The sequence below is a fragment of the Benincasa hispida genome, chromosome 8 (genome assembly GCF_009727055.1).
Source record: "Benincasa hispida cultivar B227 chromosome 8, ASM972705v1, whole genome shotgun sequence".
Taxonomy (NCBI): Eukaryota; Viridiplantae; Streptophyta; class Magnoliopsida; order Cucurbitales; family Cucurbitaceae; genus Benincasa; species Benincasa hispida.
The window spans coordinates 51,424,655-51,437,893 of record NC_052356.1 but is presented as its reverse complement, the minus strand read 5'-3'; the positions used below and the strand labels follow the sequence as shown (position 1 = coordinate 51,437,893).

Here is a 13,239-nt window from a genome sequence, read left to right as displayed (position 1 = left end):
TGTCATGCTTCTTAATTTGATTTCAAGGAATTAGTTATCAATTATGCTTGTATGAGAATAGGTTGTTATTTGAAAGGCAATAATCTTGAAAATAGTTTCTAGATTTAAGCATATCGATGGTATAACAATCCTTAGGAACCTTTTGCATGATTGAATGAAGTAATTAAGGAATTCAGTACCCTAAAACGCCTTTTTCTCTTGAGTTTCGATCTCATCTTATTTGCTTTTTTATTTAAAAAATTAAAAATCATCATCCCAAGTTCAATCCTTAGATAAAATCGACACAATTTTTTAGTAGCAAAGCATAATATGATTACTTGATTCGCTGAGGACGATATTCAGTCCCTTGGTCTTTTTACTTTAATATAGCTTGACAACATGTGCTTGTCTGCATTCCACATTGACCATTGTAAACAACAAGTCGATTTTCCTCTAAACAGCGATAGAAGTAATGGCATTTGACTTTTTTAGTTTAACAGAGCGAGAAGCAATGACTTTATGACTTTGTCCTAGGAAGGTGAATGAAACTCTAGTATGCGAACATCGTAGGCGTTTGCTATTGTTGCAGGAACATCTTTTTCAACAAACTTCTTTCGATTAGCTTTTTGTTTGTATCTTACCATTTTTTATTTAGGGAGGTAAGCCTTGTTTCGAGTGTTCACCATCTTGCAAAAACAATATTCAAAGGAAGAATGTAGAGCAGTTTTTCTAAAACATATCTAGTTTTTTAAGATCGAAAATAGATTTCATAGTTTCATTGGGATCTATTATCAACATGTCATATCTTAGATTTGGTAGAGTAACCTAAGGCAGGATGTGGCACCCAAACACCCCATAAATTTAATTATTTTTAAACTTCTTTTAGTTTTTCTTCTATCATTTTCTTCTCCTATTCTCCCTGTCTTTTCTTATTCTCTATTTTACATCTTTAAACTTTTGATAATGTTATTGCAGTATGATTGGTTGATTTTATTATAGATGAAACTTGAACAACATAATTTTCAATACATCTTGTATTATGTCAGCAACGTATTTCATGTCGTGCAAATTTTGTCTAGTGATTTTTCTTATATTTTGATATGTGTAGTGCATATTTGCCAATCGGTTTGCTTTTCCCTCTTCCGCGATATATTTTGTAATATGTCATGTATGATGTCAAGCACAATATTACGTGATGGGTAGCAAAATTCTACATAATATTTTTTCCTTATCTGTCAACGTGATTTGAAAATTTCACATCTTACCTTCCTTTTTTCATGCATAGATTATTTCTTTCTTCCTTAAATATTTTATCATGACTAGCTATATATATTGTGGTTTTGTTTAATTTTAGGGTTAGCTCCTTTATTAGAAAAATCTGTGCACTGAGAGTTTTGAGCTTAGAGATTATCTAAACTTCAACTTTCATGTACTGTGATTAAAAATATATATTTTTCACTGCAGTGGTTTTGTTTCAGCAGTAAATTAGGCTTAGTTGAATTATTGTGAGTGTAGTGAATCACTGAATGAGTAAGTGAGAACTTAGGATGAGTTTTTGATGTTATATTGAGAGGAGCTCAATCAAAAACTTGAAAAAAGCTTGCTTATGAAGATAGGATCTCATATTTAGGGGAGCCTAAGTACGTTGTATTAAGGGGATCACATTACAAAGTTTGGAGAAGCATTATTGTGAAAGTGAAGGGAGCTGAAATTTCGGAGGAGCCTAAATTGAAATTGAAGAGTAAGATGTACACGAGACACTGAAGAGGGAGTCTATCAAATAAGTACTTCAATGTAATTGCTAATTTTTTATGTAGTGAAGTTTATTTCCACCAGGCACACAATCCCCAGACATAGATGATATTACACCAAACTATGTTATTAATCTCTATGTCTCAATATCTCTGTTGTTATTGTTTGATATCAAGTTATTCTTTTTGTTAGTAATCATGTTGCAACGTCGAGTTTTATGTATTTCGTGTTAGATCCATTTTAGTTTTTTTAGATACATAAAGCTACATGTCACTAGTCAGAGTGACGATTGCTCCAACTTCAACATCATCTTCCTCTCACTATTGTCTTTCGGCAATGCACAATGTGTGACCCACCAGCAACAAACATGATGATTGGTAATATACGACAGTCGGCAATAACGTGAAACATTTTTCAAAACGTGCAAAGAAAATGACTACAACAAGTACCGAGAGGGAAAAAAGAATAAGCAAGAGAAGTGAGAATAAAATTAGCCAAAAAAAAAATGTTTACTAACACTAGTGAAGGGTTATAAAAACTTATTTTGAAAAAGTCACATTTGAGCACTATTCTTTAGGTCTATCTATACAAGAATTCCTAGTTTCATCAACTTTCATATCAATAAGTTTGCAAGTTTTCACTAGGCACAAGAAAAGATATTTTACAAATGAGCCAAATTCTCGCATGAGAAGCATTGAAATTTGCGTTAATAGCCAATACAGATTACATTATCAATTTTGATTGGTGGAGACATAAGCATTTAAAGGTGATACACTATTTTTCTATCACAATACATATACTACTGAATAAGTGATCAATTAATTTATTTCATTAGCTTCACACTATCCTAAATACTTGAAACCCTCCCAAGACAGCCTTTCTCCAAAGGCCAAGATGATGTTGAAGACAATGTAAATAAATGGGCCAGGAAAGTAAAAAAAAAAAAGCAACCATCATCAGAACAAAGCGCTGGAAATTTCTGAGGCAGTGTCGCTTCTTCATTAAATGAATTAATGTAAGTGGTCGGAAGATAGCAACGTCACAACCGATGAAGTTGCTGAGTTTGGCGGAAGCAATGCCTGATGTCATTATCTCATAGATTTATAACAACGTTGCAGCGGCAGTTTACAGAGAACCAAACATGGCGCATTGAATAATAAATTTTCCAGACCCATTAAATAAATGTTTATAATCATCTGTTGAATGGAGGAAAAGGACAATGAACCAACAAAACAAATTTCTTTTGAAAAAAACAACGCCAGTTTTTTCTTTTTCTTACAGCATTCATTCAAAGTAGTAGCACACTTGCCATTTCCAGCATGACTTTCTTCTTGAAATGAAAACAAAATGATCTCTTTTCACCCATCTTAGATATTGCATCAAGATCGTTTTTTTTTTACACATCTTCTGATGCCTATCTAGATTTCCTTCTCGGGGCGAAAAGAACCCGGATACTACTACATTTTATTGTTCGTCTGATGTACACTCCAGTCGAAACAATTACACCATTCCTGATATGATAAAAAAAGGCAGACTGATTTTTCTATTCCTTTGCACAAGTATGAGAGTTATGATGGCAGTTCTAAACTTGCAAATTGGATACCATCTTGATTTCGCCGAAGGACGATGGCTTTGTCTTTGATACTCGAGATGATTTTGAGGAAGACGAAGATTTTGGAGAGAAGTTTCTACTCTTTTTCTTTGGTTTTGTAGGAAGGTTGGGAATTTCTGTTCGTGGAAGTTCGCCAAAGAAGTCTGATGATTGTTGGCGTAGCATTGCTTGATCAAAATCTGTTAAAAGATATGAAAAGTATAAAAATCCTTGATAAGCAATGATTCACCATTCATTTTACTTTGTCCAGAACATAATGTAGACACACCGCATCAACCAAACAATCACAGACCATGTGCAAGTGCAACTTCCATCAATCGTTCACAGAAAATTATAAACTGCCTATCAATGTCGAGCAGGGAGACCCAAAAAAGAAGAAAAGGTCTGAGTAAATGTCACAAAGACTGTTCAGAACTGGGATGACAGACTATCCAAATTTAGCATTTAGTTCAAGTGTCAACAAAAATCCAAGAACGTCGAGAACGACGCCTAGGATGAAACTCTGACAAGAAATGTAGACAGTCAATTGTACAAAGTGAAATAGAATAGTAAATCCCAAATATAATACTGTCATTTCAACAAGAACCAACAATTTTCTAATGTAGTAAGCCAATAACTTCATATCTAGACTGCAATTCGCGATCAACCAGACAAAAATGGGGAGTGGATCGGCTTATCAACAAAGGTTGGCAGATTCAACCATCAAAAGATGGAAATGGTTCATGATAATTGCATTTTTCAATTGAACTTACCACATGGTTTTTGATATAAGTAATCAATCTGTCATCATATTGTGGACCACACTTAAAATAAAATATAACTTTGTTTCTTTCTAAGGCTAATAAGCACCAATATTACCCCAGAGAGAGGAGTGGTGGTCTCGTGACATAAAAGCCAAAATATCTCTCTATGGGGGTAAAGAATCTTCAAAATTCATTCATATCATGGAGCTATTCAATAAATTATGAAAGAGATATTAAATTTATTTGTTGTCTTCAACAGGTTAACCCGTGAAAAGCCCCTGTTTTCACTTGTCCACTAACAGAAAATACCTTCCATCCAATTGCACATGTTCTCAGTGCCATTTCTCCATTCCAACTTTCCATCTACTGCAGTTTCATTTCTAATCCTACACTTGTGTTTTCTTAAAAAAAGAAATGATCCTACAATGAAAAAGAAAATCCACAATGGAGAGTAGCAAAAAGTACCAAGAGAAGACCATGTTGTAGGAGCTGTTACAGCAGTAGAACTTGAATCTCTTCTATCACTAATATCACCAAACGACGCGGCCGAGAAATGCTCTGGTGCTGTTTTGAATTCACTCATCTACCAAAACGAGGGGAACATTTTCAAACACCCAGATGGCAAAATTGTGCAAACACTATTGAAAATCTAAAAGAAAGTGAAAATATTGAGACCAGATGATGGTGAAGGTGATAACGTACCCAACTGGGAGCTGTACCAGAAGGGCCATCCCATCCAATATGTGCCACATGTTTCACATCTGTAGGATACCCAATCTCCATCTCTCGTTCTTTCACCACTAAAATAGCCCCAATTTTGTTTTCACATCAGTCCCAAATAATCAAAAACCAAATGAAAAGCAAAGAGGGAAATTGTGTAAAACAGAGAAGAATGAGAAGAAACAGAACATTACCAAAGATTTGGGAAATGTACTTGAAACTTTTGTAGATCCCTTTCAATTTGTTTGACATGATTTTGAAACTAAAGAAACCAATACAACAGCTGATACGATACAACCAACCCCTTTAAACAATAAGATTGCAAATCGACAAGCAAAAATCCCCAAAGAAGTTGGAGATCAATGGTTTTGCTTTTCTCCTTCAGACCTGTCAAAAAAGTAGACATGCTCAGCTTAAACAAAGCTTTGCGTGTATTTTTTAAGCATATTGAAATCAAACAATGCCTAGAGTATCAGAGAAGGCTGAGTGCATGTGATTTCGAACCCAACTTTTTTTTTCCCCTTAGTTCCCTTTTTTCCGGTGGATGAAGAATGGTATCTAATAATTAAAACAAAAGAAGATACATTTCATTAATGAGGAAGATATGACTTGTAGATTCATTGAAGGGTTTCAAAACCCACATTTCTTTCCCTTAATACAACAGTTCAAAATACAGAAAATTAAACAGAAAAGCGAGTAAAAGCTCAAATTAAAAAGATACAATACCTAAAGAAAAGCAACGTCTTCTTCTTCTCCTCCTCCTCCTGCAAATGGGAGAGCTGGAGCTTCTTTCTGCAGTTAGGTTCGATTCCTTTGAATGGGAGCAGAATGATCCAAAACATTCATTTGGGTGTTCAAAAAGCTTAAAAGTGAAAACCCATTAAGGAAAAACAAGAAAGAACAAAGGAACGATGAGATGAAATGAGTAAAATCCAAAGAGTGAGGAAGATTTTAGTGTGGAAGATGTTCATTATAGAGAGGGACAAAGAAATGGATGGCCTTAGAAGAGGAGAAGCGGTAAATTGACTATGAAAGCCCTCCAAAATGAAGGGTAACTGAGAGACTTTTAAGGACAAGGCAAGGAACTTAATACAAATAAGATTAGGTATTGGGTCAGTGATAAGTAAAGTATTCTGTTCATGTACATGTATGAGTCTATATTGCTAAGCAGATGCTGTTTTGTGGGTCAATAGAAAATTTGTTTGCATTTCATTTTAGTCCTCCATTTTTTAGTTTATTTTATTCTCTTTTTTAAAAATGAATTTTAAAAAGAAATTTCAAAGAATAACTAATTGAGTTATATTGTCACTTGGAATGCCCAATCTACCTGGACTGAAGATATGTGCATATTTAATATTTGAATTCATTATCATTTTTTCCTTTTGAGTTCAGCATAATTGTACGAGCAAAAAAATCAAATCATCTGCTTTTATATATTCAATTATGTGTGGATGGATCATGTTATGAGTTTGCTAAAAACCAAATAAAGATGAAAGATTTAAATTCATGTCTTTTAGGAGGGAAAAAAATCCTGTTGGTTTTTTTGTTTTTTAATATCAAGTTGATAACCACTATTTTCACCTAATACGGTGATTTAAAATATCCATATTGATGAAAATAGTGAGATCTTGATTTTATGAAAAATTCGATGGAAACATTGATAAAATGTCGATTTTGATGGATATTTCTAAAAAAAAAATTATAGAAACAATATTTCAAGAAAAATAAATTTAAATTAATACATTAACATTTTATAAATTTCAATAAAGTTAACAGGTCTATTATTTATATTATATTTATATTAGTAGCATTTTTATGTTTTTTTTTTTTTTACTTCATTGATTTTTACGATATAATAGAAATATCAATTCACACGATATCGAACTCCATAGAAACATGGAAATACTAATGAAAATATCAACATGTTGACGAAAATTTAATATTGTGCCTAAGACTAAGAGTTTCTTTCTTATGTTATCTATTTTAAAAAATATTTAGGGAATCTAAGCCAAAGTTTGAAAATTTAAAACAAAAAAAATAGTTATTTTATTTTTAATTTGGTTAAAAAACCAAACATTTCTTTTAGAAATGTGAAAAACATAATGCGAAGAAACAAATATAATTTTAAATAACATAAAACAAAAAGTTGAAATTGTTAACAAACAAAGTCTAAACGATTAAAATTGATATTTAGAATGTTTAATTATCAAAATAAAACAAATTGAAGCTCTAAGAAAAAACATAAAATAATGCTAAAAATCCGTATGTCAAAATGAAATTTAAACCTAAAAATATAAACCCCGTTTGGATTGACATGACAAAAAAGTATTTTTCAAAAAACTCATTTTTATTTAAACACTTTTGATAAGAACTTATTAAAATATGTTTGAAAAACTATTTTGAGTGGTTGTCAAACACTCAAATTTCTTCCAAAATGACTTATTTTTTAAATAAAATACTTGAAAATGTATTCTAAACACACCAACAAACTAATAGCTTTGTTAAATTACAATCGCATGAATATTAAAAAGTTTTAATTTAATCCTAAAAAATTATTAATACACAATTAGTCAAGGAAAATTGCACGTGCCTCAATGATAAAGTTTTTAATATGGAGAATAGGTGACTTACAATAAAGAGAAATTGTACACTCGTGTAGTGTTTGTCATATAAACTTCAATACTCAAATTAGATCAAAGTTTCAAGAGTGTCTCAAAAATAAATTTACCCTTATATAGTTATAATGATGTATACATAGATAAAATGATCTAGTGTTTACCCTAATTTTAAAGATTGAACCTTATTTTAAATAATAGACTGATTGTTTTAAATGACAAAACTGTTGAAAATATTTTTAAATATAGTAAAATATCACTATCTATTATTGATAAATAGTGACATTTTGTTATATTTATATATAAGTCAGCTCATTTTTTTTAGTTTTGAAAATCACCCTCGATAATATCATCCCAACATAAAAAAATATGTTTTACCATCATAATATGATAATGAAGAAAGATGATTAAGTATTTATAAAAGAAAAAAATGATTAAGTGGCAGATTGTATTAGTATTTCGTATAATAATTTCCATAAGATTGGAAATAAAAAAATATTAAAAAAAAAAGGGAAAAGATATGGTTGTGGGACAGTTAATATAAAGGTCATTTTCTTACCCTCCAAAAAAAAAGAAAAAAGAAAAAAAAAGTCTCCATAATTTTTAAAAACAACATCATCAAGATTCAAGTTGAGGTTAGGTGAGTTTTTATTTTTGAGGTCACTTTTGGGAAAAGCTGTAAGTGAGGAAAATGGTATGCTTTGATTAAGGCCAAAAATGAACCAATTTGACTGCCTAAACCAACTGGCTTAATGGGTTTTTTCATTTCCAGCTGGTCCTTATTATTATTATTATATTTTTTCCCCCCTCTTCTCTAGCTGTTTTCCATATTTCTCCCTAACTTTTCATTTTGGAAAATCATACTCCAAATAAATAGTTGATTGGGTTAACCAAGAAAAAGTTTTTTTCCTTTTTCTTTTCTTTTTTTTTTAATATGTTAAATATTTTCCCTCCCTCAATAATAAATTGAAATATTAAACTATGAGTTTAAATCTCGTTGGGTAATTATTTAGACCCTGTTAGATAACCATTTAGTTTTTTATTTTTATTTTTGAAAATTAAGTTTATTTCATCCACATTTCTTACCATGATTTGTAGAATGGTTGAATTTTTAGCAAAATTCCAAAAACAAAAACAACTTTTTGAAAGCTACTTTTTTTAATTCTCAAAGTTTACCTTGGTTTTTTAAACTATTGGTGACAAGTAGATAATAAAGAAACACATTTGAAGGTGGAAGTAGGGTTCATAAGCATAATTTTCAAAAAAAAAAAATAATAATAATAAAATGGTTACCAAATAGAGCCTTAGTTTTTTGTTTTTGAAAATTAACTTCATCTCAATTTTTTTTACAATGATTTTTATCTTTCTTAAACGAAAGAGTTAAATCTTTTAACCAAATTTTAAAAACTATTTTTTTAAAATTTTCAAACCTTTGTTTCGTTTTTTAAAATATCAATAGAAAGTAGATGACAAATCAAATAATTTATAGACGAAATGATGTTTATAGGCTTAATTTTCAAAAAAATTTGTATCTAAAATGTTTCAAAGACTTAAAAAAGTGTGTAATAGCTACTTTAGTTTTATGACTAAAAAACACTTGAAAATTTAAAATGTTTAATAGGTTGATAGTTTTCAATTTTATATTTAATAATTTTTTAAACTTTAAAAATGTCTAATAAGAATCTAAATTTTCAATTTTATGTTTAATAATTTTTTTATATATGAAATTTTTTATTAAAAACAAATAGATATAGAATTGAATGATTTAGTTAATATAATCCTAAACTTTGAATTTCACTGTCAATATAAGTCTAATTCAACGAGTATAATCCATATATTTCTAACCATTAGGTGAAAATTTCAAATCTACCATAGAAAATTTTCAATTTTAATGTGTAGTATATCGTTGAAAAGACACCATCTTCAAAATTTATAGAATACAATTTTATAATATTGAATCTAATTTTAAATAAGGTTTTTTTTTCCACTTTCGTGCACCCCACAAGGATAACGAGGGGATTTTTGAATTCAAAAATAAGACAATATTCTGTTATGTTTTCATTATTTATTGTAATTAACAAAATAAAACGTCGATGGCTTTTTTAAAAAATAAATAAATAAATAAAAATAAAAATGGGGCCTTTTGAATTTGGTGAAGTGAAATGGGTTAATGGGAGCATTTGGGCATACCATTTGACAGCTGCTTTTAATGCTTAGGTGTGGTTTTGATGGTTGTTGGAGGCACGTCTTGGCCTTTCCTTCAACAATGTGGTCTCTTTTTATCAAACAAACCCATTTCCTCTTTTCATTTCAATCTATACCGTTTTCCTTTTCCCAACTCTCACAAGTTTTTTGTTTTTTTTTTTTTTTTTAAAGTATAATAACAACGAAAATAAAAATCAGAATTTGGAGAATGTATGTCAATTACCGTCGAACTAAACTTGCTTTGATCACAAATTTTTAACCATTTTATTTTAATTTATTTTTTTTGAAAACTAAGCCTATAGATGTTACTTTCACATATAAATTTCTTCTTTTGTTATCTACTTTTCATCAATAACTAAAAACGAAAGCAAATTTTGAGAACTAAAAAAATTTGCTTTCAAAAAGTTTTTTTTTAATTTGGTTAAAAATTCAACCATTATAGTTAAGAAAGATACAAACCGTTGTAAGAAATGTGAATGAAATAGACTTAATTTTAAAAAACAAAAATAAAAAAATCAAATGATTACCAAATAGGACCTTATGAATTAATATCTTGAACTAATTATAATTAAATTCTTTTTCTTTTTCTTATTATTATTGCCATAAGTTTATCAAAGATCATTTTACAAAATAATTTTTCTAGTATGAATGTTTGTACTTATCATTAGAAAATGCCTCGAGTTGTTTTCTTCTCTATAATTTCTAATATTCATGGATTTAAGGATTGACTTTTCATAAATAAATCGTCTTCATATAATCTTGGACAGTTGGATTGACTCAACAACTAAAATGCACATATATTAAATAAAATAAGTGTGGGAAGAATATAGTGATAATTTAATTTGATTGTTTTCTCTCATCTTCCCTTAAATTAACTCAAGGGTAATTTATAGGGGTTACACTTGTTCTGGTCGAAGGTTTTCAAATCTTCCTATCTTCATTTGTTGTACTAAAAATATTTTTTGCAATTTTTTAATCCTTACAACAACCCCTCATGTGTTGGCCTAATGGTAAATAAAGGATATGACTTTAACAAATAGTATAGAGCGAATGAGTTCAATATGTAGTCTCCATTCACCTATGACTTAACATTCTACGAGTTTTTTTTACACTCAAATATTGTTGAATTCTATTAGTTGTCTCCTAAAATTAGACGAGGTAAAAGAAATGAAATGACTCTTCATTCAAAGTATGTTCGGATAATTTCACACTTTATTACATAGTTTATGAAAAGAACCTAAAAAGTTGAAAAATCATAATATAATATTTACGACATGAGTTTATAAACTATGATGATGCCCCTCAGTTTACACTTCATTAATGCTTTACGCAATGATATTCATTCGGCAGTGACAAAAAAATATTATTAAATTTGATAAAGCTAGCCCATTTACGACCAGGGGCCTGTTTAAGTCGAGATATTGGGCCGAAATCCCAAGCCCAAAAATGAAAGAAAAGAGATCGAAACAGAACATCGACATATATTATTATAACAACGGAAAAACAAATCAGAAATTTCGTATATTTAGAATAGAAGCAGAATACAAATCAAATCACATCCATTGAAACGACAGCGTTTTTATGTGTTGAAATGTAGGCAGGAAGAAGCCCTGAAGCCTGAACGAACTAACCGTAATTGAGGCGAAAAATTTCGTTCTGAACGAAAAGATTGCCCTGTGGCGAAGGAACTAAGTGAAACATCTGCAACCAAATATTTTTCTTAATTTTGTTAAAAACGTGAATAAAATATTAAAAGTTTCCTTCTATTTTAATTAATATACTTTAAATTAGTTTCGGTATTTTCAATAAATTTTAGAATTAATATTTACTATAAATTTGAAATTTATTTTCATTGAAATTGATTAAATAATTGTATCCAATGTGAACATATTTTTATTTGATATCTAATGTTAATAAAAAAGGTTAAAAAAATATAATAAAAAACTAATACAATGGACTAATTTGAATATTTAAAAATACATGAAGACCACATAAACAATATTTTTACCAAAATTAAATTCATTTTAGTTATCAAGTTACAATAATATCTGAGCAAGAGCTTGCCAATTAAATTCATAGGCATGTTTGGATTGATTCGATAATTTTTTTTTTTTCAAAAAACTCATTTTTGTTTAAATATTTTTATAAAAATTGATTAAGATACACTTAAAATTTTATTTTGAGTGGTAGTCAAACACTACATATTTTTTCAAAATGACTTATTTTTTAAGTTAAACACTTGAAAATGTTCTCCAAACGTACCATAAGAGTGTATTTAGTTTAACTTTCTAGGTTTAATTCTGAAAAAAAATATATTTTGAAAAAAATTTGAAATATTTAGCAACCACTTAAAATAACTTTTAAAACATTTTCAAAGTAAATGGTTTTTATCAAAAGAGTTTAAATAATAATGAACTTAAAAAAAAAAAAAAAACATCTTTTTCTCTCTTCCATTAAACAGAACCTTAATTTGTTAAATTGAAATTTTAGTCTTTTTGTTATGTGAACTTTTAAAACTAAAATTTAGTTACTGAATTTTACAAGTTCACAAATTTACAAAATACATAGATGAACTAAATACAAGAGTTAAATTTTTAACCAAATTTTTAAAAAAAAAAAAAACAAAAAACAAAAATAAGGTTTTAATTTTTTAAAAAAATTTTAACTTGAATTTTGAAACCATCAATAAAAAGCGAATCAAAAAGCAAGAGATTGAGAGGAGTAAATGTTTATTGGCTGAAATTTAGAGCAATCATCTTAAACTTTTTATTAAGAGTATAAATGGATAGGTAATCATAAACCTGGCTGAATCTGAGTTGGTGTTCTTCTTCGGGCAGCTCGAGGCTACCGCTGACGAAGATGAGGAAGGAGCCGAGGACGGAGGAGGGCTGCGTATCGATGGTGCTGACGATATGTCGAGAACGTTCAAATGGCAATTGTTGAAGCTTTGAGGAGATGTCATCAACACCTAAAATTTGCTGACCCTCAAAAGTGAGCATGGAGTCGGGTTGGTACAAAGAGGAAAGCGATGCTCTTTCATTATCAAACAATTGGTAATAATGTTCCACAAACGCCTTCCCAATTATATCAGCCTCTTCTTCCATCTCTTTCTCTACAACCAAACAATATAATGTGTAGACTTTGTAGTGAGTATGTAATATAATGTTGTTTTCTTTCTCATGTGAATGGGAGGGGATGTAATTACTGGGCTGCCCTTGGGATATCAGCTTGACTAATGAAGGGGAAGAAGGGTAGAGGAGTCATTTGGGCCAGTGGATGAAAATAGGGAATAATTGAAGTCGCTGTATATGTACGCAAAGAGAGAGGAATAAAGGAGATATGGTAAAAGAGGAGACTAAAGAGTATATCAAAATGAAGGCATCACTTTTCCACCTCTTTCTTCGGCTTTATAATTTTTTTATATATATTCTTTTGCTTTCACCAATTAAATCACATTCTAAATTTACTCATTTTCTCTATTAATTTTGTGTTTCATACATTGTTTTGCTTCTCTACTTCGATTCTTGTTGTAAGGAAATATAGGGGACAATATTGAAGTATATTTATGGACTCTGTGTATAATATATATGTAACTACGAATAATTTAGTCCAC

General features: G+C 29.7%; 2 protein-coding genes across 2 annotated transcripts; both read right to left on the bottom strand.

Moving 5' to 3' along the window:
• Positions 1–2,880: 2,880 nt before the first annotated feature.
• On the bottom strand, positions 2,881–5,896 carry LOC120082642 (CRIB domain-containing protein RIC10-like). The gene is made up of 5 exons (XM_039037894.1): positions 5,533–5,896; positions 5,001–5,193; positions 4,789–4,886; positions 4,552–4,669; positions 2,881–3,522 (listed from the first exon to the last, which is right to left on the bottom strand). Exons 2-5 carry the CDS (start codon positions 5,056–5,058, stop codon positions 3,314–3,316), a joined length of 483 nt encoding a protein of 160 aa, XP_038893822.1. The 5' UTR covers positions 5,059–5,193; positions 5,533–5,896; the 3' UTR covers positions 2,881–3,313.
• Positions 5,897–10,964: 5,068 nt separating this feature from the next.
• Positions 10,965–12,771, bottom strand: LOC120083351 (nuclear transport factor 2B). Its single transcript, XM_039039076.1, has 2 exons — positions 12,428–12,771; positions 10,965–11,327 (listed from the first exon to the last, which is right to left on the bottom strand). The coding sequence occupies exons 1-2, from the start codon at positions 12,728–12,730 to the stop codon at positions 11,253–11,255; spliced, it is 378 nt and encodes a 125-aa protein (XP_038895004.1). The 5' UTR covers positions 12,731–12,771; the 3' UTR covers positions 10,965–11,252.
• Between the last annotated feature and the right edge of the window lie 468 nt (positions 12,772–13,239).